The sequence below is a fragment of the Mesoplodon densirostris genome, chromosome 9, assembly GCF_025265405.1.
Source record: "Mesoplodon densirostris isolate mMesDen1 chromosome 9, mMesDen1 primary haplotype, whole genome shotgun sequence".
Taxonomy (NCBI): Eukaryota; Metazoa; Chordata; class Mammalia; order Artiodactyla; family Ziphiidae; genus Mesoplodon; species Mesoplodon densirostris.
The window spans coordinates 53,386,456-53,411,689 of NC_082669.1; the positions used below are offsets into that span (position 1 = coordinate 53,386,456).

The 25,234-nt window shown below is 35.6% G+C and overlaps 1 protein-coding gene across 2 annotated transcripts; it reads left to right on the forward strand.

The window, feature by feature from the left end:
* The first annotated feature begins 612 nt into the window (after positions 1-612).
* On the forward strand, positions 613-24,592 carry SEM1 (SEM1 26S proteasome subunit). 2 transcript variants are annotated; one of them, XM_060108257.1, is made up of 4 exons: positions 613-808; positions 18,036-18,129; positions 23,187-23,271; positions 24,398-24,592. In XM_060108257.1, the coding sequence occupies exons 1-3, from the start codon at positions 733-735 to the stop codon at positions 23,224-23,226; spliced, it is 210 nt and encodes a 69-aa protein (XP_059964240.1). In that variant the 5' UTR covers positions 613-732; the 3' UTR covers positions 23,227-23,271; positions 24,398-24,592. The 2 variants fall into 2 exon arrangements, with proteins under 2 accessions (XP_059964240.1, XP_059964238.1); XM_060108255.1 differs by lacking the exon at positions 23,187-23,271.
* Positions 24,593-25,234: the final 642 nt, after the last annotated feature.

Here is a 25,234-nt window from a genome sequence, read left to right on the forward strand (position 1 = left end):
TATTCAAAATGACTTATTTTGAACACCATAAAATGTCACATATATCGAGTTTTACACAGTATTATAATAACCTGTAAACTAGTTATTACACACACACACACACACGCAGCACAATGTTTAACAGGTTATTTACCACAGCTTAACCGCAAGACAGAACACTGAACAATGGAAAAGCTTGGAGATTAAAGTCAGGCAAACAAATCTGCTTTTGGGTTGTCTAGCAGTACCTCAGTGACGTAGGCTATTTCTTTCTGAACCTGAATTTCCTGTGATGTGGAGACATTTAATACCATGTTTAGGGAACTGGTTTAAGGGTGGAGTTAATCTAATTTAAGGGCCTGGCACTTGGCAGGGTTTTAACGAACTTTAGCCGATACTTCATCCCTCAGCCTAAACCAAGTAAAGGTGGGGTTTTTTTCCACACATTATGAGGCTTTTCCAGTCACGGAAACCTACCCTGTTCTCAGTTTGTCAAGTCAGAGAGTCCGCGTAAGACGGTAAACGCACAAAGGAATCCACCTTGCTAACTCTGAAGGGCTGCTAAACCCGCAGGAAGCGCTGGGCGGACCTCCAGTATCCCAGCATCCCTCGCGCTATCCGGTTGCTCTTCTCCCGCGTCTCTATGATAGAGCCGGCCTGGGAGGCGGCAACGGCGGTGGCGGCTGTGGTGAGGTGAAGTGAGAGGTCCAACTTTCTTACTGGACTGAGAGGTTTTGGCCGCGGAGGGTCGCGATGTCAGAGAAAAAACAGCCGGTAGACTTGGGTCTGCTGGAGGAGGACGACGAGTTCGAGGAGTTCCCTGCAGAAGGTAACCGGCTCGCCCGCGGCCTGTGGGCCGCGCGGACAGTGACTAAGGCCTCCGAGTGGAGGCGGCGCGGGTGGAAGGGCTCGGCCGGGAGGCACCCGCGGGAAGTCTGGACCCCCGCTGCTGGCTCTCAAGGCTCTGCACGCGCGACCCTCCACGACCGACTTCGGGTCGAGATGTCGCGGTGGGACTCACCTCAGCGGTGAGGCTAAAAGCCTTCTGCTTCCTCACTGGGAGGAGCCACGGGGACCCTGGTTCCCTAGCCCGGTGTCCGGGATGGTGGGGCCTTTTCCTCTTCAGCCCGGTTACCGCCACCTCGTTCATGTCTACATAATCTCTTATCACTTTATTTATTGTTATTGTTATTATTATTTTTTTTTGTTTTAGCAGTCTTCCTTTGCCTTGAACCCTTCCAGAGTTAAATTGTTGTTCCTAGTTAGGCCAATGCTGCCTACATTTAGGACTTAACGTATGAAGCCTGTTAAGTAGAATGGGAGGATCAGGTGTTAGTGCTTAATACCCGTTATTGCCTTCCTCTTGTTCCTCATTAATTTTTGATCACTTAACTTCAAACTAACATAAGTTTAAGGATTTATAAGACCCTAAAACGTCTACATTTTTATTAGCTTCATGGTTACCAAGAGGAACTTCAGTTTTCTTATTGTAGGTAACAGCAAATAGCTAACATTGTTTGGGTGGTTGCTTGTCTTGAGTATTTTGCTTCTATTAACTTAATTCATTTTCACAAGCCTAGTAAGTAGGAACTGGTATTTACATTTTTCAGATAAAGAAACTGAAGCTTGAACAGTTAAGAAACTTGCCCAGTGTCACGTAACTGGCTAGAAATGATGGACACCTGGCCCAGTTGACACTAGCGCTCTTAAACTCTTTAGCTGTACTGCTTCTGTTTGTTAGATCGTTGTTGCCAATCAGGGTTTCAGAATTGTTGGTTTTATCAACTAATTGGTATGCATAAGGTAAATATTTATCTTATAAGAAAAGGAGGTTACTATTGGGTGACCTTTCTGAAGGTGTAGGAAGAGAACTGTGGTTAATGGTTACAAATCTGTTACATTAAATAGTTACTGCTTCACCAAAATGGTCCTAAGTTGTACTCCCTCATGATCCTACTGTGCATAAAGCCACAAAGCTGTAACATTTGTTATTTTTACTTATAGTGTACTGGGTTGTTTAGTGGAAGAAGACCTTGGAGCGCATATTACAGAAACTTGTAAACTAACCCAAAGCACATCTATTTTCAGTTCTGGGATTCATTATGTATTGTGGGGATTGTTTTTTGTTTGGTAGTGGATTTATCTGGCAGACATGTTTTCTTGATCTCACTTTCAAGTTGGTTCATAATCCTCCAACAGTGAGCTATGTAGTAAAAAACTGGCTTATTGAGATCAGGATCTGCTTCTAACGCAAACTTCATATTTGATATAGTTAGCATTTATTGTTTATCATATACAAGATACCATGTTAGGCACTTTATCTACATTATATAGTCTAATTATCACATCTCTGAAGAAACTGAGACTCAGAGATTTTAAAAGCTTGCCATTAAGTGGTCGTCAGGATCTGATAGGTCTTTCTGAGTCCCCAACCCAAGCAAACTTTAATCTGAATCCCTAACGTTTAGCAAAGTGCCTGGCACTTGGTAGATGGTCAGTAAATGCTTGTCGAATGAGTGAACCTGTGTTTAAAATAAGTAGTCGAGAACTGACTGCTTAAAAAGGATCTAAAGATAACTGGGCCTGATGATACACACGATGTTTCAGCAACTTTCATTTCATCAGCTTTTGCAGAATATGTAATTCTTGTACTAAGTTTATATTGGGAGCATCGATTTGTTCAAAATGTTGGCAGTTACTTAGTAAAAAAAAATCTCATTAAAGTTAAAAGGAAAAGCAAAGAATATTTTTTCTGAAGACAGGCCTCCTACAACAGACTGGTTTATTATCATAAGTAACTCACCATTTATTGGTCACCTTACAGAAAATCTGTCATCTTCAGGTTTGAATATGTAGAACCTCATTCATTCAGGAAATTTTCTATTTAGAATGAGCAGTAACATTTGAAATGCCTTTGCATGTTTAGGTTTTTGTGTGTTTCTTCTCTGGTTTTTAATTCAGACAGGTAAAGTTGGAGAAGCAGTACTTTGAAACTGGCCTGTTTTGAATCTTTCAGTATTTGAGTTTTCAGATCAGTTATTAGTGCCCTGAATTACCAAGTCCTTTGCCTTCTTCGGAGATTCTTTTTCTTGTGATTGTCTTCATGGTAAATATGCCATTGACAAACTCACAAGTAGATACAACTTAAAATTGCCTGTAATCATCTGTTCAATCTAGAGGAGGTCTTACTTTCAATGGCCCATTGGGTCTCTGTGCTCCAGAAAGTGGATGATGTCCATTGTCTAGGGTAGCTTGCAGTTAAGAGCCTGTTACATGAAAGCATTACTGAAATTATGTATCCCTGGTTTGACTAAAGAATTGTATATTTTTTGAGGGTGTTGCTACATCTCATTCCTGATAAGAACTTGTTTGGTAAGATGTCAATTCAATCACTATAAGGAAGGGGAATTTCCGTTTTGAAAAGGCAACTAAGATAATGCGTTTTCATGGAGACTTCATTGTTTCTTCTGAATAGCTCTTCCTCAGTGTGAGGTGTAACATGTGGGGTGATTTTCTGAAGGTGCAAAGAAACAAATGCACTTTTTTTTATCATTTGGACTGTGGATCTGTGTTACATTGGCAGTTCCTCACAATTCTAATTGGTGGGTGTGTGATCTGGTCATTAAGTAGGGACTGTTAAAAATCACGTTTAGGATCTTTGTGAATTCTGCAACTTCTTGACTATTTAAACTGATTGACTGTCAGATTTATTGGAAGACATTCAATGTTTTGGGAATGATTTAATATAATTTTGGAGGCTTGGCATGGTTAGAATTTTAGAACTGGAAAGCAACTTAAAAGTCTTGAGAAGCTAGAACTTGTCAAGATCATACAGCTAGGTTAATAGTAGTAGGGTGGGGCTTAAAACTGAAATACTCTATAATTTATTTGAAACTTAAAACAATTTTTCAAATCAGACATATATTGAAAAGGTATTAAAATGTTTTCATTAATCTCATTTCCTTACAATTAGAAGTGGATGAGAGTGAAAATGGGAAGAACAAGTGGGCCTTTAATTTCTTTTATTCTGTTCTTCCTATGCCAGAATTGAGAGATTTCTTTCCTTTTTTTGAGGGAAAGAATATTTAAAATGAACCTGAGTTTGCCTTCAGAAGCAATGGTGTTTACAAGAGGATACTATTATACTAAGTAGTTTATAATTTTTCTATAATCACTGGAACTGCTGTGTTATCTGAAGCAGGCTGGTGGTTCCCTAACGCTGCTAGCATTCTGGAATAACTGAGGCACTCTCGCCTGTGCCTAACAAAGTAGGACATCTTATAGTGGTTCTTAACCAAGGAAGTATTTTTGGATATCACATTCACTTGTCAAGTGAGAAAGTAAAATAACTGCCAGCATATAGTGGGTAAAGATCAAGGATTTTAAATACTTGCTATGCATAGACCAGTCCTGCACAAGGAAGAATTGTCCCGTGAAAAATGCCACTGAGAAATATTTATGTGAACATTGGATACCAACTGGACTAAATCCTCAACAAAAGAGTTCCTTAGAATCTTAAATTTAGAAGGTAGATACAATTAATACTAAGTCAGATACTGTACTAGTCAGTTTACCTAGAGCCAAAAGGGCTTTGGTATTTTCAGTTATTAAATATAATATAGTGGACACATAAATAATAATGTAACATATTTAAATTAGTTGCATGGTGGTAGCAAGAAATGAAGAATTCATGTTACTAAAATCTTTTAAGAAAAAAGATAAATATAATGAATGATAAAGTGCCTATTTGATGTCCATTCATGGTAATCATATGCAAGAAGAAAATTTTTGAGCTCCAGGATGGAATAAGCATGATGAATCTAGGATCAGACCTAGGTTCAAAATCCACCATCCATCAACTTTTTTTTTTCCCTCAAAATTCACAATTTTATATGTTGTAGAATATGAATACAACAGAGAAGTCATTACCACCAAAAAGGTAACAAACATATCCATCACCCCCAAAAGTTCACTAGTGTCCCTTTATAATAATCTCTCCCTGTCAGTCCTCTCCACATCCCTTCCCATCCCCAGAAAGTCACTGATCTTCTTTTGACATGATAGATTAATTTGCGTTTTCCAGAATTTTATATAAATGGAATCAGACAGTATCTTTTTTTTTTCCTCAGGCATCTTGCACCCAGCATCATTATTTGGAGATTCATCCATGTTGTTGCGTTTATCAATAGCTTGTTCCTTTCTCTTGCTGAGAAATATTCCACTACATGGATATACCACAATTTGTTTATTCTTTCACTCTGATGAACATTTAGGTCATTTCCTGTTTTTTTCCAATTACCCATTTTTTTCCCCTTACAAATAAAACTGCTATGAATATTCATGTAGAAGTCTTTGTGTGAACATGTGCTTTCATTTCTCTTGGTTTAGCACCTTGTAGTGAAATGACTGAGCGATACAGTAGGTTTATGTTCAACTTTAAGAAACTGCCAAGCTGTTTCCAGTGTAGTTATACATTTTACATTCCCACCAGCAGTGTATGAGGGTTCTAGTTACTCTATGTCTTTGTCAACACATGGTCATTTTAATTTTAGACATTCTGATAGGTGTAGTGGTACCTCATTGTGCATCAGTTTTTAACTTGTCAACTTGTACTAGTTACTTAAATCCTTTAAAATGTTTTTGCAGCAAAATATGTAGGATAATTGTACTGCTTGTAGGATATGTAGGATAAAAGTAACTGCTTATTTAAAATTTAAACCTATAAAAAGGTATAAATTAAAAAGTGAATGCACGGTTTCTCGCCAACTTTCCCCAAAAACTTTTCTTATGCTCCAGTATAATCACTGTTAAACAGTTCTTTCAGTGTCCTTCCTGAATTTATATATATGTATACATATATATATTTATTTGTGTGTGTTTGTATATATCCTCACAAAGGACCATATTACATATACAGTTTTTCTACTTTTTACATTATATATCTTAGACTTGTGTTCACATTAATATAAACATCTACCTCATGCTTTTTAATAGTTGTGTTCTACTAGTCTATTGTATGCACAATAAAAATTCTATAAATATCTATTGATATCTAGGTGGTTTTAGGTTTTTTGTTTGCTTGTTTTTATGTTTTGTTTTTTTCTGTTACAGAATATGTTGCAGCAAATATTCTTACATCTTACATCTTTGTTTTTGTTCTTATTTATAAGATAAATTCTTAGGAAATTGCCAGATCAAATTGGCAGGTTCATTTTAATTTTTTAATATAATTTTTATTTTGAAATAATTACAGATTTACAGAATAATTGAAAGTACAGTACAAACAACCTTTTTTTCCATGAGCCAGCCTGATGTTCATCACCCCTAGATATTTTAATGTGTATTTCCTACAAAGACATAACCTCAGTGCAACCATCAAAATTGGAAATTAACACACGGATATATTACTATCATTTAATCCATAGGTCCTTTTCATATTTCTCCAGTTGTCTTAATAATGTCTTGATTAATAATCATGGATTACATTCAGTTGTCATATCTCTAGTCTTCTTCAGTCTAGAGCAGGTCTCTTTGTCTTTGACTTTTGTGATTTTGACACTTCTGAAGATTACAGGCTAGTTATAGAATGTTTCTCAACTTGGATTTGGCTCACGTTTATATATGATTCGATTTAGGTTCTGCACCTTGGTGGGAATATCATAGTAGTGATGCTGTGTTCCCATTGCATCCTGTCAGGTGGAACATGATTCTCATTTATTCCATTGCTGATGATGGTAACTTTATTAAGGTAGTGTCTTTCAGACTTTTCCATTGTTAGATTACTGATTTTCCTTTTGTAATTAATAGATATTTTACTAGGAGGGACTTTGAAACTGTGTAACTACAGTTTTCCATTCATTATCAAACTTTCAATTTATTCATTTATGTATTTATATCAATATAGACTCATGAATTCTCATTCGATGGGTTATAATTTGTTGCTGTTATTTATTTTGATATTCAGATTGTCCCAATTTGTACATGGGGAATCCCATCAAGCTGTCATCTATGACCTTTTGACAAGTCACCATCATTCTTTGTGCATTTCCTAGCACTCTGACACAAGAAGGTATTCCAAATCTTATACTTTTCCTGTTCCAGTCCTGGAATCAGCCATTCCTTTAAAAGGTGCATAGCTTTCAGTGGAGAATGATATTTGGAAGGTAAGATCTTACCTCCAGTTGTGCTAATGGCTTTTGGGATGCTGTCAATGGAAGGAACTAGAAAATAGACAAATGAATGTACATATATACACTTTTACATCTATTTATGTATGTGTTTGTATAAAACCATGAGTTCACATAGATATCTCTAATTTACAGTTCAACACCACAGGGCTCATTCTAGTTTTTTCCCTTTCCACATATGTAACTTTCTTCCCCAGCAGTGAGAAACCTGGCTCCCATTATTGTAAATATTGGGTCATTGTCTATTAGGTCATCCTCCTCCCTAACCAATGTTTGTTGTCCCCTACACACACAGATCCCCTCCTTATCTCACTTGGGCTTCAACATTTTATGCTAGGCCACTGTCACTTCTCCTTACTACAGCATTGGATGGTTTCTTCACTCTCTCCTGGCTATGACACACCAACCACACAACACTGCCCCTCCACAGGAATGCCTTCCTGACTCTGCTTGGGCTCTGACACCTCATTTAGGACCAGGTGCATTTTGAATTTTGACATATTCTCAAATTACCTTTTATAAGGGTTACACAAATTTCCATCTTCAGTTCACCTTTTACCTGCACTCCATATTAAACATTTTAGTCATTACAAACCTGAGGGATGAAAATGGAATTTGCACCATTTTGATTTGGATTGATTTCTTTGAGCAAGATTGACCATTGTGTTTTTCCTTTAATTGTCACCTTCTTAATCCTCAGTTCCTTCATGTATTTTGTGGATAATAATTAGAGTCATGTAACGATTGTATGATTGTATTAGTCTGTTTGAGCTGCCATAACAAAATACCATAGACTGAGTGGCTTAGACAATAGAAATTTATTTTCTCACAATTTGTAGTTTGGGAAGTCCAAGATGAAGGTGTTAGCCTGTTCAGTACCTGGTGAGGGTTCTCTTCCTGGCTTGCAGACTGTTGCCTCTCACCATGTCCTCACAAGGTGGAGAAAGAGAGCTCTCTGGATTTCCTTCCTATAACAACACTAATCTCATTATGAGGACTCTACCCTCATGACTTCATTGCAACACTAATTGCCTTCCAAAGGCCCCATCTCCAAATACCATAACATTGAGGGTGGTTAGGACTTCCTCCTATGAATTTCAGGATTGGGGGACACAACCATTCAGTCCATAAGAGTGATATATGTGTAAAGTGTGTAGCATAGAGTTTGGCACAAAGTTGGTATTCTGTGAACATTAGGCCCCTTTTTTTCTCCCTCCTAACCTACTTAGGGATTTGGATTTTGCATGGTTTGGTATTTATTTAATTTAAACCATTTTCAACATATTTTGTAATTTTAGATGTATCCAATATTAAGCTTGTTGAGCTTGAGGGTTATTTGATTATTTTTTTAATATTAAAAACTTATAAATTAAAAAACATTGTCAAAAGTTTTTCCAAAAGTGCTTTAAAAAATAGTTTGATTATTCGTATAAAATATAAAGATACAGAACACAATAGTATGTATTGTTTAAGGATGCATACAAATTTACAAGAGGTATAAAGAGATACAGTGGAATGAACCCCCCCCCCCCAAATCAAGATACTAGTGCTTGCCAGGGGATTGTGAGAGGTGTGACTCAGGATATTAAACAGTAAAAACTACTTTGAAGAACTATTTGATTAGTTATTTAACTAATGGAATTAGTTAATGGAATGGTTCAATGGAATGAAGAAGCATTAAGCAGTTGTGACTTAAATGGTGTTCATTGTTATGTAGTAATGTTGTTTTTAAGCATAACTCATTGAAAGATATGAACGGTGAAAACAATGAGGGGAAAATAAAAGTTTCAAAAACTATACTTACACTCTTCTGAAGTATTAAAAATTTACCAGATATCTTTTTTTCCAGTTTTGTGCTCTGTTATTGATGTAATGCTTGGTAGAAATGGTATCTTTATTCTGCAACCTGTTTCTCTTTTTACCTCCATCACCCCTTAAGTTTCCTTGGAGTGATTAGCCCATAATAAATGATTTATTCATTCGATATATGTTTGTAGAGTGCTTCCTATACATCTGGCACTGAAAGGTGCAGAGCGAGAATGATTCTAGCTGCCGTTTATCGGTACAAAGTGTTTTAGGTACATTGTCTTATGTAATCATCATAGCAGCCTTATGACAGCTTTATACTTGGGGCTCAGCAAAATAACTTACCAAGGACAAAGTTAACTAGAGGCTGCACAGAGGCAAATTTGACTCTTTAGGTAGATATTTGTCTTTGGACTTAGTGATATAAATGTCAGTGGAGACCAGTAAGTTTTCATGCCAGACTTGAGCTTTTTAGTATTTTACAAGTGCTTATCCTAGGAGGGGGCACTCCAAGCCTTTCTCTCCCCACACCCAAGTAAACCAGAACACCTTTGCTTTTGACTGTCTTTCTGTTGGGTTTCTGGGTAAGATTTCACTTGGTTTCCTTCCAGTGGAAGCGGGGGGTGCAGGTGGTGGTCGTGGTGGTGTGGGGATTAAACCACTGATAGTAAAGTGCAACAGCAGCTGAAAACAAGGGGAAATTATTTCCAGTTGTGTACCGCATGAGTCCGCAACATTTGAACAGAGCTTTCAATAGGTAGAAGTGTAGGAAAGGGGTTTCCAGAAAAAGGGAAGAGGAGTAGATGCTTGGAGGTGTAAGATCAATGTGTATGTGTATTTTATTTGGCTGTGAAATAGTAGTTCTAATTACACAGGTAGTTTGGGGCCTAATCATGGAAAGCTTTAAGCCAAATGACCACTTTGGACTTGATCCTTAGGTAGGTGAGAAGTGGGGGGGGGGGTTGTTTGTTTGTTTGATATGTGTATGTTTCCTTTGGGCAATAGGCAGTTTAGGAAAAATTAACCCAGCAGAATTTGAAAGGATAGAAAGTCAGGGAAGCTAATTAGCAAATTGTTGAAATAGCTTAGGTGAGGACTAAGGGAGCTTTGGCAGCTATTTTGATAGTAAGAAATCAGGGATTGTGATTTTGCACTTGCATAATTAATGGAAGACCGATGGTTGAGTTCACATTGGATACTCGTTTTCTTCTTTTTTTTTAAATTAATTAATTGATTTATTTTTGGCTGCGTTGGGTCTTGGTTGCTGTGCGCGGGCTTTCTCTAGTTGTGGCAAGCGTGGGCTACTTTTCATTGCAGTGCGCGGGCTTCTCATTGCAGTGGCTTCTCTTGTTGCGGAGCATGGGCTCTAGGCGCGCTGGCTTCAGTAGTTGTGGCACGCGGGCTCAATAGTTGTGGCTCATGGGCTCTAGAGTGCAGGCTCAGTAGTTGTGGCTCATGGGCTTAGTTGCTCCGCAGCATGTGAGATCTTCCCAGACCAGAGCTTGAACCTGTGTCCCCTGCATTGGCAGGCGGATTCTTAACCACTGTGCCTCCAGGGAAGTGTCCTACATTGTATACTCTTGCCTCAGTAATATGGAGCATCAGAATGAGAGAATCAGTATGAGTGTAGGGCATGAGTGCTTGGAAAAGATTAGAATAACTAATGGCTTTGAGGAATTTTATAGAATTAGAAATAAAAGCACTAATCAACCAAGAGAACCAAAGTCAGCATGTTTGTAGTGGAATCATTCTGATATATATATATATATATATATATATATATATATATATATATGCACACACGTGTGTGTGTATACATATGTTTAATTATTGATGAAAAGAATTGTGTTTGAACTTCCTTTTTTTAAAATGTAAGAAAAATTATAAATGGTTATGTAAGTCATTTTGGACCTCTATTTCAGACTCAGAACCACAAACAACTGAAAGTTCACCAATAGTTTGATAGCAACATCGTTTAACACTTGCTTTTGGTCTTTGCTCTGAAGTACCCCACTGACATTTTTGGTCCTTGTTGGAGAAAATATAAGTATAGTACAATGGTGCTATGCTAGTAGTGATTTCTTAGCCACTGAATAGACATTAGATTTCTAGGGTATATAGATGTTTTTGTATCATGATAATCTACAGAAATGAAATTTTATAAAAAATTGTAATCTGTTTTATACAGCTTAAGCAGGAACATGTGTAAATTTATCTCAGAATGACTAGATTTAGTGTGGCTTTATTATCTTATTTATCAGGGTAATGATGCTATTTGCAGCTATTGCTGTTTCACCTATAGTGGTGAATGTACAATTTAGAACTTTTTTGAACTTTCCTTTGTTTCTTTTATATTTTTCTTCATGTAGTGTTCTGTATATAGATGCACATTTTTTATTTGAAGCAACTTTGTTGGAGATTATTTATATTCAGAGTAGCTTTACTGTTAAGGAATGAATGAGAGTTTGATGCTCCTGAAAATAGCTTTAAAATAGAACATTTGCAACCCTATTTGGTATAAATAGAATTTCCTCTTTACTTTTCTCCAAAGTGGTATACTTCATACTTTTAAGAAATTTCAGAAGGTATGTTGGAGGGTGGGGGAGAGTAAGTACTTTTAAAAACATTGAGAGAGAACCATTTTTCACACTTAAATGTCAAGGTGATACTTAGATGAAGTATGTGGGATCTTTGGTAACTCAGATTTGTGAAATTTAAAGCTAGTCCAAGATGTAATTCTCACTGGCATATGTGAACAAAGTCAAATTTGGGGGCAAAGTCTCAAATAATTTAGAATTGCTAGACACTTATGTATTAGGCATCTGTTATTGGTTATTTCCAATTCTGACTTCTTAAAATATGGTAATTTTTTTTTACCAGTACACATCTGGAGGTCTGCACACTGAAGTAAACACAGCTGTGATTATTTAAATGATTAATCACAATCCTGGCAATGCATTTAGTGTTGAAGATAAAGTGTGTACTTTATAGTCATCTACATATTGAAGGAAGACATTAGACATAAATCAGGTATCCTTGTTTGATTTTATTTTGCCCTTTTAAAAAAAGCTATTTCTGGGTTTAATGCTTTAAAAGTAAGTGATTAAATAAAATGGCATGGTTAACAGTGCAGTGTTATAATTGAAAAGTAAAACACAGTTCAGAGATGTTTTGCAAGAGAAGTCTGCCAAATCCAGAGATTACAACAGTCACATGTTTTTTATGTTCCCCTTCATTTAGTTGAGTGTACATATATTGTAGTTTATATATATTGTAACATGTATACTATGGAGGATTTATAAGTGTTGGAAATAAATTTGGGGATGTTATACCCTATCACTTAAACTTTTTACATAATATAGTTCAGTACATTCGTAGTTAATAAAGAAAATCTTTAAAGTTTCCACCTAAAATAGATTATAGATTCTGGTTTGTCTTTGTATGCTCAGTAGTGTCATAATTGTGAAATACTGTATAATAATACGAAAGAAATACAGAGCTACTGTCATGAATCTTTTTGTGTGTGTGTTCTACCTAAAATCATTTTTTTAAATTTATAAATTTATTTATTTATTTATTTTTGGCTATGTTGGGTCTTCGTTGCTGTGTGCGGGCTTTCTCTAGTTGCGGCAAGCGTGGGCTACTTTTCGTTGCAGCGCATGGGTTTCTCATTGCGGTGGCTTCTCTTGTTGCAGAGCACGGGCTCTAGGCGCACTGGCTTCAGTAGTTGTAGCACATGGGCTCAATAGTTGTGGCTCGCGGGCCCTAGAGCACAGGCTCAGTAGTTGCGACGCACAGGCTTAGTTGCTCCACGGCATGTGGGATCTTCCCAGACTAGGGCTCGAACCCGTGTCCCAGGGAAGTCCTCTACCTAAAATCTTGCTCATAATACTGTTTTCCCTCCATTCATGAGCCTGTTTATTTTTCTTGGGGCTTTATTTCTACCTTCTTCCTTTTCCTTTCCTTGCCATTAAAGTAACATGAGATGGTTGTTACCAGAGGGAGAGATACTTGATCCTTATGCTAAATGATCATCAGAATTCAACTTGATAAACTAAAAATTGTACCAGTTTTAAAATTTTAAAAAAGATACTGTTCAGGGACTTACTTCCCTGGCAGTCCAGTGGTTAAGACTCCACACTTCCACTGGAGGGGGCACCAGTTCAATCCCTGGTCCGGGAACTAAAATTCCCACATGCTACTGCGAGGCCAAAAACAAAAAAACAGAAACAAAAAAGACCCTGTTCAAACCGTATTTCCCATATTACGTAAAGAATTTGATTGTTTTTTTCCCCTAGCCTTTATGGAGTTAACGATTGGGCCTCCTACAAAATAAGTTATTGAAACTGTTATGTTTCTTGTTCTAGATTGTCTGAGACAGTAGGGTACAAATTAACAAGTATGGTTTTTTAGTCTCTTAAAGTTAAAAGAATTAAAGTCAACTTGAAGATATTTGCATGACATCAGTAACTTTTTTTTTTTTTTTTTTGGCCATTCCATGTGGCTTGTGGGATCCTAGTTCCCCAGCCAGGGTTTGAACCTGGGACCTCAGCAGTGAAAGCACAGGGTCCTAACCACTGGACCACCAGGGAATTCCCTGAAATCAACATTTTGAATCAAGTCATAATTAGATTAAAAGTTCCTGTGGGCCCTGTATTTTTATTGTTCTGGAAAGGGTAGGCTTACAAGATTAGCAGAGAAATGTGAATATTCTTGTTTTTTATATTTCTAACTTGAATCTTTTGACATTTTATCATTTCCTTAAAAATTTAGGAAACTGGTTAGTTAGAAGTGGTTCAGGCTGATATGAGGCTTGGTGTCTTAGAACTTTAAAGTTCAATTGTGAGTTGAGTTATGTCACCTTCTTTACTCAAGAGCATATTATCCAGTCGTAACGTATTCACATTATTTTGTGGAACATTAAGCTCTATTAGATATCTTTATAAAGATTCCTTAAAATATCAGTGAAACAAATATTTCGTTTGACAATTCTTATTTCTAGGCTCAACCCAAGTATATATAAAGTCTAGGATTTGAGGTTGTGAAATAACGGTAGAAAAAAGTTAATAAATATTTTCTTGTAAGACAGTCTTCACTTTCTGTTTTTTTGGTAGTGGTAATGGTGGTGGTTTCAAAACAAAGAGGGGTATGCTATACAGTGATCTCTAAGGCTTTCTCTGTTTCCAAAATTCTGTAATTTTAAATAATCTTCAGTCTTAGCCATTTTATAAAAACTTGAAGTATAAAGACAAACTTAGCTGCATTGTTGTTTTTGTTTGTTTGTTTGTTTGTTTTTGCGGTACGCGGGCCTCCCACCGCTGTGGCCTCTCCCGCTGCGGAGCAGAGGCTCCAGACGCGCAGGCTCAGTGGCCGTGGCTCACGGACCCAGCCGCTCCGCGGCATGTGGGATCCTCCCGGACCGGGGCACGAACCCGCGTCCCCTGCATCGGCAGGCGAACTCTCAACCACTGCGCCAGCAGGGAAGCCCTGCTGCATTGTTTTAATGAAATAGTTTTATGTGAATTTTTTATACTGGAATGCTTAGTGTCATTAAAGCAAATCAAGAAACAAAAACCTCCTAAGCTGTCCATTAATATTATTAGATAGCTCAGAACTGTAGGTTATAGGAAGACTGGAGGGAATGGGGAGGAATAGCATGATTCAGTTGCTATAAAAGGAATAATGGATTGCATTTTTCCATTATAATAAGTTCAAGGTACAAGAATCTGAATTTCTATGATTTGAAGTGTTTTATTTAATTTTAATTTAAAGAATTAAAATCATGTAGTTGATTCTTGATGATTTAGTATTAGGGGAATATATCTACTGTTTGAGCCCCTTTTTAATTTAAAATCTGATCTTAGCCTGCAACCAGTACCATCTTTACATAATGTTCCTCTCTTGTATACTTAATGCTGCAATTTCTGCCCCCTTTATTTTTGCCTTAAAGTAGTTCCCTTCTTTCTGAGATTTCTCTGCTCTTAGAAAAACAAAAAGAAAATTTGTATACAACAACGTACATATTAAACAGTTTATTATTGATTGCAATGGCAATATGAGAATAACAGTACTCTTTTAGCCCTATACCTAATGATTAACTCTTGACTTAACTAAGTCACTTTGCTCGTTTATAAAAGTTCAGAAATGTTGTTTTTTATCTTTAGCTTTGGAATTAGATATACTATCTTTTTTTCTTTTTTTTTTGGCCACACCGGCTGGCATGCGGGACCTTAGTTCCCTGACCAGGGTTCGAACCCATGCCCCCTGCATTGGGAATGTGGAGTCTTACTCACTGGACCACCAGGGAAGTCCCCAGATATACTATTTTTTAAAATTTGGTTGCATTAGCTTTCTCATCACTCTTCTGTAGACTGTAGGAAATCCTAAATGTGATTTCCTTTACTTTAACTTCTTAATCTACTCTCATTATAAACTATAGGTGGATTCATAAATAGAATAAAAATTTTCAGTTTGAAAGGTACTTCTATAAGAAAGGAGAACATGTAAGGATATCTGTAGCCCAGTCAACTTAATTTTGAGATGTAATTAATACTTAGTATTGTTAAGTATTACTACTGTTGAGGACCTCAGAGAATAGTATAGGATTTGAATTTAGATCATTACAATATTTCCTTTTTGAGAATAATAATATTACTGGGAGATATAAGAACATTTAGGCCAATAAAAATCAGTATTTTTGATTATTGGAAGTTTTTATTAATGAATATACATTCACTACCCTATACCAATGATTAAAGTTGAGTATACATTTGACTGAGCTTCCTAGCAACCTCAAATAAATTGCCTAAGAGAAACTCATCTTTTCAGGCACTAATATCTTAAAGAAATTTCCCACATGATCTCTCTTCAGGGAGCATTCAAACAGATGATCGCAAGTCTCAAAAGTATTCTTAGAGTAAATACAGTTGAGAATTCTACATGACTCATTCATAATACAAGATATTGTTATTCTCTTCCATCTTGAAATATATACTCTTGGCTCCACTGAAACCACACACTGCCCTCTGTTTTCTTGAGATTGACCACTCAGAGGAAGGGAACTTGAGAAACGTAGTTCCATTTACCCAACATTTTTTTGAGTGTCTACTATGTGCCCAGTACTCAGCCATAGACATTAGAGTTGCAAATTTAATAAAACATGCTTCTACCTGATTGCATAGTTACTTACAGGAATGGTGGTCATTTTGGGCATCAGTGGAAGAGGGTACAGACTGTAAGATTAGAGAGGAGGGGACAGAAAAAAGACCACAATAATAGTCCATGAAGGGAATAATCCCTCCTAAATTAACATAGTGGCAGCAAGAATAGGGAGGGGGAGACTATAACTCTGTAGATTCTTGAGCTGAAATCAAAAGGATATAATGAATGGTTATGAGAGTTGAAGAAGAAAGGATAACTAAGCTGCCTCCCAAATTTCTGGTTTGGAGGGACCAGGTAAATGGAGGTACTTTCTTATATTCTTAAATCATGATGTTGACATATGGCATTTAAAATTTTTTGTTAGATACATAATGTAACGAATATAATACCCATATGAACCATTGTTGAATACCTTTAAATCTATATGTGCTTTATAAGAAAAGCCTAAATCATACCTTTTCTTATTGACTTCTTTTTTTTTAAAGATCGAAATGTTCTTAGCCATGTTTCTAATAAGTAATTACTAAGATGAAGCTACTAGGACACATTTAAGAGCATGTGTAACTCATGTTTACTGTTTTTGGAGGGGAGGGATCAAGCAAAAATACACAAGGTCTGATTTAGAGTTGTGTTGCATCTTTCACAACCAACTGTCGTGCATATGCACAACAGGTATTGTGGCTTAAGAATACAAAGGTAAATAAAAGAGTTTTACTCTTAAGGAGCTCAGATACTAGTAATGGGCATAGGCATATAAACTGATAAATATGATTGTACAGTATGTAGGTGCTGTGATAGATATACACAAAAGAGGGGACCTAATCTCTGAAGGAAAGGAATAAAGGGAATCAGGAAAGCTTCCAGAAGTGATTTCCAGGCTGTTTTTTTTTAAAACTATTTTTCTCAGATTTTAATTTTGAAACTCAACCCTATAGAAGTTTTAAATAAAGGACAAATGGGGGAGTGTAATGGGTGAAGGGATCAAAAGGTACAGACTTGCAGTTACAAAAATAAGTCATGGAAATGTAACGTATAGCATGATGACTATAGTTATTAATACTCTATTGCATGTTTGAAAGTGGCTAAGAGAGTAGATCTTAAAAGTCCTGATCCAAGAAAAAAATTTGTAACTGTTGGTGACAGATATTAACTAGACTCATTGTGGAGATCATTTCTCAGTGTATACAAGTATCAAATTATGTTGTATACTTGGAACTAATATAATGTTATATGTCAATTATACCTCAAAAAACAAGAAGGCAACAAACACCCATGTTTCATCAGTTGTTAACATTTTGTCATATTTACTTTATTTCTATCATATGTATGATAGATGTGTATGATATAAAATATATTTCAGAAGCATTTACAAGTAAACTGTCAACAAAATGACACTTGATTCTTAAATATTTCAACACGTGTGTCTTAAAGAATAAGGACATTCTCTAACACAGTTTTACAACCATGTCTAAGAAAATATTTGGTTTACTTTTTGTTATCTGTGTATGAGTTATCTTTTTTTATGTTTAGCAGTTTTGAATTCCAGGCTGGTATCATCCTGCTACTCAACTTACTTTTCTGTTATTGGTGCTGTGTTTTGAAAGATTGTGTAATAGACCTTATAAAAATTATCAGCAAAGTAAATATCCTCCTGAAGTTACAATAAATGTTCATAGCAAATAGATTTTTTTTGTATTAACTACTGTTTTAGATCTGCAAATTCAAGAATTGAGAAAACAAGATAGCATCAATTGAGATTTAAAGAGGAAGATTACCATTTCTCATAGATATAGTTTTAGATGTTTTGAATTGAGAGAGTTCAGTAGCAAGCTTTCTGAAGTTTTTGTATTTATGGAAATAATGTATGAGAAATATTTAGACAGCATCTGTTTCTGTTTTTAGACTGGGCTGGTTTAGATGAAGATGAAGATGCACATGTCTGGGAGGATAATTGGGATGATGACAATGTAGAGGATGACTTCTCCAATCAGTTACGGTAAGTTTTAAGCCAAATTTTTATATAGCTTAGTATTAATTATAAGCATGGAATATGTAACATATATGACAATTGCCTTTGAAATAGATTTTCGAATTATGAAAAGTAAGATATATTGCCTCATCTCCTGTGTTTCTAAACATGAATACTTTGTGTAATTGCATAGAACTTTTGTTCTTTCTAGTCTCTTTATAAAAGTAGTTAAATAGAAACATATTTGCTATTTTTTTAAATCCTTGTAGGTTTAATTCTGTCACTTAATTTTCTATCAGTATTGAACAACTCAGCATAGGGTGCTCAGACCCAGTGTATTGGTGATTCTCAAACTGGAATGGAGATTGAGTTGTTGGGAGTGTATTTTTTCATATTCATGTACAAATCTACCTAAAATGATTGGTTGATTGATTATCGATTGATTGAAGTAAAATTTATATAATGTAAAATTAATCGTTTTAAAGTGTACAATTTAGTGGCAGTTTGTATATTAATAATGTCTTACAACCATCATCTCTATTTAATTCCAAAACATTTTCAGCACCCTAAAGGAAACACCATATCTATTAAGCAGTCACTCTGCATTCCTCTCCTCCTCCAGCCCCTGGCAACTGCTGATCTGCTTTCTGTCTCTGGATTTTCCTGTTCTGGATATTTCATATAAATGGTATCACATGGATGATCTGTATGTCTAGTTTCTTTCACTTAGTATAGTGTTTTTAAATTTCATCCATGTTGTAACATGTATCCGTATTTAATTCCTTTTTATGGCTAAATAATGTTTCCTTGTATATATAGGCCACAGTTTGTTTATCCATTCATCAGATGATGGACATGTGGGTTGTTTCCAGCTTTTGGCTGTTGTGAACAGTGTTACAGTGAACATTCATTTACATGTTTTTGTTTGAATATCTGTTCAGTTTTGGTGGGATTTAGTGGAATTGCTGGGTCATATTGTAATTCTGTTTAACTTTTTGAGGAATTGCCAAACTGTTTTCCACAGCAGCTGAATAATTTTACATTACTACCAGCAATATAGGAAGTTTCTAACCTCTCCACATCCTCACCAAAACCTTTTTTTTTTTTTTCATTTTAACTATCCTAGTGGATGAACTGGTATCTCATTGTGGTTTTGATTTGCATTTCTTTAATGACACTGATGAGCTTCTTTTCATGTGTTTGTTGTCCATTTGTATATCTTTTTTGGAGAACTATCTGTTCAAGTCCTTTGCCCATTTTCAAAGTTTGTCTTTTTGTTGTTGAGTTGTAAGAGTTCTTATTTATTCTGGCCCTTATGGGACATATTATCTACAGATATTTTGTCCCATTCTGTTAGATTGTCTTTTCACTTTCTTCATAGTGTTCTTTGCACAAAAGTCCAATTTATCTACTCTTTAAGAACTCATTGCCAAATTCATGGTAATGAACATTTATCCCTATGTTTTCTTCTAACAGTTCCAGAATTTTAGCTATTACATTTAGATCTTTGATCCATTTTGCATGAATTTTTGTATATGGTGTGAAATAGGAGTCCAACTTCATTCTTTTGCATGTGGATATCCAGTTACACCAGCACCATTTGTAGACAATTCTTTCCTCCCTAATTTTGTTTTGATTCAACCCATACATTATCTATCTTGGCCACAAAGATATCTATGTAAACTATCACTTGCTTTGCTCAAACCATGATATAGAAGTTCTGTTGCAATCTTTTAATTTCCTAGTCTCTAGTACATTTTTTTAAAAAGTAGTGAGATAATTTATACTAAATTCTTAAAATTTATTTTTAGTAGTGATACAGTAGCTTTTGTTCTAAACTGCATTTTTTTATGGGCTCAAAAACCCTACACTCTAAAGACTTTTTAGTATTTTGCTTGAAACTAATAACAGTTTTACCCATCTCATTTCTCCCCTTTTTGGACATAGTACAGTTTGCCTTTCACGGTTATTCTGGCTCTTTTACAGTTCTCCATGATTTCTCAAAATTGCTGACTCTCATTTTTTTCTTCTTTCAGTACTCTGAGATGTAATTATTCAGGCCTTGAAACTTTAAACTACCTTAATGTCATTTGGAATTATCTCATCTGTCTTAATTTTCAATTTTGTCTTAATGATGATGTTTTTCTTTTTGCAGTTTTATGGACAAGATAGAGCAGTAGCTGTTGAACAGTAATCTTGCTTTTTCTCTAAAATCTATTCTGAGCATTGGATCTCTCTCTTCTCATTCTTCTTTAGCCATATATGGCTTTCAGAAGCCCTTTTTGTTCTTTTTACAGATCTCATTCCATTCTGGGATTAAATTACTTCTATGTGTACAAGTTTTTGCCACTTTCTTTTTGTATTTATTTTAGGTTTATTTATTTTGCCACATCAGAGAAAACCTTGCTGCCTTTTTTTTTTAATGCGTCCCTTCTTTTCTTTCTCATTATAAACATATGCTGTTAGAATACTTATTTTCAGTCCTTACAACTCTGTTGATCCCTGTTTTGTGTTTTGATTTTAATCATGTATCAGTTTTTTTTTTTTTTTTTTTTTTTTGCGGTATGCGGGCCTCTCACTGTTGTGGCCTCCCCCGTTGCGGAGCACAGGCTCCGGACGCGCAGGCTCCGGACGCGCAGGCTCCGGACGCGCAGGCTCAGCGGCCATGGCTCACGGGCCCAGCCGCTCCGCGGCATATGGGATCCTCCCAGACCGGGGCACGAACCCGTATCCCCTGCATCGGCAGGTGGACTCTCAACCACTTGCGCCACCAGGGAGGCCCCATGTATCAGTTTTTTCTTCTTGTTATCTTCTTGAAATTTTTAAAGTTGAGGCCAAATGAGTTTTCTTCCTTCGCTATTCAGAAGAGTCAAATTCCTCCCAAGTGACTCTTGGGGTGAGGGTGTTTTTCATTAGTCAGAAAATAGCACTTTTCTCTTAACAATTAAATCAAGACTTTACTGAATACTTTGGTTTTATTAGGGGACTTTTAGTAGTAAATGTATTGATAATCGGATTTCTTGTCACTACTGCATCTTGCCTTTTTATTGGTTTTGGAAATAGAACATTATCCTTATATTCTTTGTGGCTTGTTGGTTTTATAATATACCTCCACAGTGCTCTTATGTTCTATGTTGTGTTTCTGCCTTCAGGTTTGTGAATTTTTGTAAGTGTATAAATCTTGATACCTCAATTAGTGAATGAGATTTTTCTTTTTATTTCCCTATTTGTGTTGTGAGTTTTTCTTTTTTAAACAAAGTTTTTAATGTATCATTAGTGCTGTCAAGTAGAACCTACTGTAGTTATGGAAATGTTCTATAAGCTGCACTATCCAGTACAGAAGCCACTAGTCACATGTGGCTATTAAGCACATGAAATGTGGCCAGCACAGCTGATAAACTGAATTTTTAATTTTATTTAATTTTAATAAATAGCCACATCTGATTACCATATTGGACAAGTCAGCCTCAGATAACATTTATATTCTTGCTTTTAAAAACTGTCTTGATTAACAAGTCTCCTGCAAAGATGCTCTTTTCCGTCTTTGTAAAATGCATCGAGGCCCTTAATGTGGTATTATAAACCATGGTAAAGAACATGTTTTGTTTTGTTTTTTTGGCTGCGCCGTGCTCAGCTTTCGGATCTTAGTTCCCCTACCAGGGATTGAACCCGGGCCCAGGCAGTGAAAGTGCTGAGTCCTAACCACTGGACCACCAGGGAATTCTCAAAAAATGTTTTATTGTTTTCTCATATGATTGAGTCCTAATTCCATCTAAATTTAGAGAGGCAGTTTATACTCTAGAGTCAGTCACATTCCCTGAGTTCCAGCCCCTATCTGCCTCTTATTTAGCTGCATGACCTTGGCAAGGACTTAGCCTTAAACTTTCCATGTTTCTCCTTCAGTGTAATTTACCTTCAACAAGTAGAAGTACAAAGAAGGCCAGCAATGTTTCCATGTAACTAAAGATCATTCTGTTTTTACTGCTTTTGAAACATTTGTTTATGTACGTATCAGTAGAAATAGGTAGGATTATGAGATTTTTTGACCTGTATCACATTTTACATAAAAATTCCAAAAAGCCAATAATTCCTGATTTACCATGTCAGATATAGCCAATGTCACATAGCAGAGTAGTTTCTTGGATAATAAGAGTTCTGAAACCTACTAGTGGCTGTTAGTCTTATTCTTGTTTTGTTGTAAATGGAATGCTGCTGTTTTTTTTTTTTTTTTTTTTTTTTTTTTTTTTTTTTTTGCGGTATGCGGGCCTCTCACTGTTGTGGCCTCTCCCGTTGCGGAGCACAGGCTCCGGACGCGCAGGCCCAGCGGCCATGGCTCACGGGCCCAGCCGCTCCGCGGCATATGGCATCCTCCCAGACCGGGGCACGAACCCGTATCCCCTGCATCGGCAGGCGGACTCTCAACCACTGCGCCACCAGGGAGGCCCAATGCTGCTGTTTTTGTTTCAAATAGTGTATATTCACTATGTGTGCACTATGATACCTTTCCAATTGTGCTGGATTTCTTTACTTTTTCATCTCTGTTGGATTTTTCCATTCAACAGGCTCATGATATTAGTGTTTTTGTATTGTTTTGTACTTCGTGGTGTTCATTTATTTTCCTTTTGGTTTCTTACAAGTCCTGAATTCTACCGAAGAACTTTTCATCTTTTCTAAGAATTTAGCTAATTGAGAAATATCTCATACTCTCCTTCGTGTTTGTAAACAATTTATAAATGTAATTGGTCACCACCTCCTGTCATGAAGGCAAACAGACACAAACTCGGATGGATTTGGTGACTTATTACCTAAATCTTAGGTTGGATTTTGGGGGGGGTTTTGTTGTAAAATAAGAGAAAGTGAATAACCTACAATGATTTTGTTAAAGGCAGCAGAAGTATTGTTTAAGAAAGTTTAAAATTACCTCCATTTAAAATAGGAAACATATGAAGGACAGGTAATATAATCTTTAATTTCCTGGGGAGGAGAGGACAAAGGAAGCATTTTAGTTAAATTTAGCAAAGGAAGCAGTAGAGTCAGAAACTTGTGCTGATCTCTTGACTCCTAATCCAGTGTTTTACCACCAGCCCATACTGTCCTCTACACCTGAGCAGAAGACAAAGATGATTCATATGAATAAGCTCTGGCCTTAATATTATTCATGGACTTTAGGTCAGTATTTGTATTATAAATATCTAAAAATTTTAAGGAAGTGAAGGAGTTTGGGGAAATGAATAATAAATATTATACATTGTTCCTACCATGTATTCTTTGCATCGCATTTACAGTGGATAGTGTGATAGTGTCTAAGCGAAATTATGCTTGAGAACAAATGTCTTTTTATCTTAGATGTAATGATGTAATCATGCTTAACATTTGTACAATTTTATCATAGGTTGGTCCTCACATAATTTTATTGTGAACTTTTTATAAAATTCTGATTTTATAAAATCAGAATTGTGGCAGAAAAGTTGCTGGTGATATTTGGAATGGTAGTTTAAACAAGTGATATTGATTACAGGGCTAAACCTTTTTGTGCAAATGTTTATACAAGACAGATCAACAATTGCAGTTGACATTCTCAAAGTATGACTGAAATTTCAGGTTGAAAAAATTACTTAAAATTATAAAAGGTATCTTTTTAAAGTGTTTATACCAATATACATTTTTGAGATTTTTATCCACATTTAAAGTTAGGAAAGTAGTCTTGTTTAATATTTTATAATTTATTTATTATATTTAGCCTACATATATTTAATACAGAATAATTCTCACACACCCTTACATTTGATTAATAATTTTTGTTTTGTTTAGGGCAGTATATATGTCAATATGAAAAGTGATCTGTTTATTGTTTATGTGTAAATAACAGTATTGTAATTATAAAATCTCTAAAATTTTGATAGCAGTGTCTAGTGTTCTTAGCCATATGGTTAATGATTCTTAAAATTTATGTTTTCATATTTATTATGAACAGAATAATTGTACAGTGTTTGGAAAATATCAATAATTCCCTCACATTTCTTCCATAAATAGATTTATCAGAAAAATAAGGAATATAAAACATAAGTTTACTAATGGAAAAACAAAATTTTATTAGCATTATGTTGATTCACATCCAGTTTCCTTCTTATAGATTTCTTTTTAGGGACTAAAGTAAAGCTATTTGGTAGTATTTTAAATTGATGTTTAGGCTTATTAGCTCAATTATTTATTGTGTTATTTCTAAAAATCATCTGTTTCTTTAATTTATCATGAAGAATGTGTAGTGATATTGTTCTTTTGTGTTTCTTTATAGAGCTGAACTAGAGAAACATGGTTATAAGATGGAGACATCATAGCATCCAGAAGTACTGAAGCAACCTAAACTTGAACTGTTTACTAAATTCTAGAGCAGAGAACCCAGCATGGGACACTTAAAAAATGTTTATTTCATTACCTCCTTGGATTTATTTTTGTTTTTGTAACACAAAAAATAAATGTTTTGATCTAATATTGGTTTGGTTCAGAAGTCTTGATCTTTTGACTCTCATCATTAATTTTCTCATACTATTTGTGATTTTTCCAGAGCTTTATTATAGACAGACAGCAAAATTTCCTATTAATGAATTTTTTTTTTTAATGTTAACTGAGGCTCCAAGAGGTTAAATGATTTGAGGCCAGAATTCATCTGATTCCAAATTCAGTACTTTTCTTAAACCACATAGACTAAATGTTGATAAGGTACTCCTTTTAAGTTACATTTAACCTTAATTTCATCTGTATTTTGAAAGCTTAGGCATTTACTGACATTTCTAAGGTGACCCTTCAAAACCTGTGTTTTTAAAATATTAATCATTTTTAATTGCTGTAATTAGTTCCTGAGCCATTAATAATATTAATAGTTGATAAAGTATTATTAGTTCTTAAAATCCAGAGTGGTTTGATCACACTTCTAAGAATGATGTCTCTGTCAAAACTGGGTAAGTGGGCTCAAGATGCTTTGTTAACATGTGCATATTCTCAGATACTACAGAACAGATTCATTTAGTACAATTAAGTTTCTGCACAGTGATTACTGTTTCCACATCTACTTTTGTGAAGGGGGAGATTTAATTTGATTGGTAAAGGATTCTTATAAGACTTAGAATGGGGC

Bases quoted from the DNA above. Each gene is read 5' to 3' on its own strand.
- SEM1 (XM_060108255.1), top strand. From the start codon at position 733: ATGTCAGAGAAAAAACAGCCGGTAGACTTGGGTCTGCTGGAGGAGGAC. The intron at 809-18,035 runs GTAACCGGCTCG...TTCTGTTTTTAG, and splicing joins CGAGGAGTTCCCTGCAGAAG to ACTGGGCTGGTTTAGATGAA. The intron at 18,130-24,397 runs GTAAGTTTTAAG...GTTTCTTTATAG, and splicing joins GACTTCTCCAATCAGTTACG to AGCTGAACTAGAGAAACATG.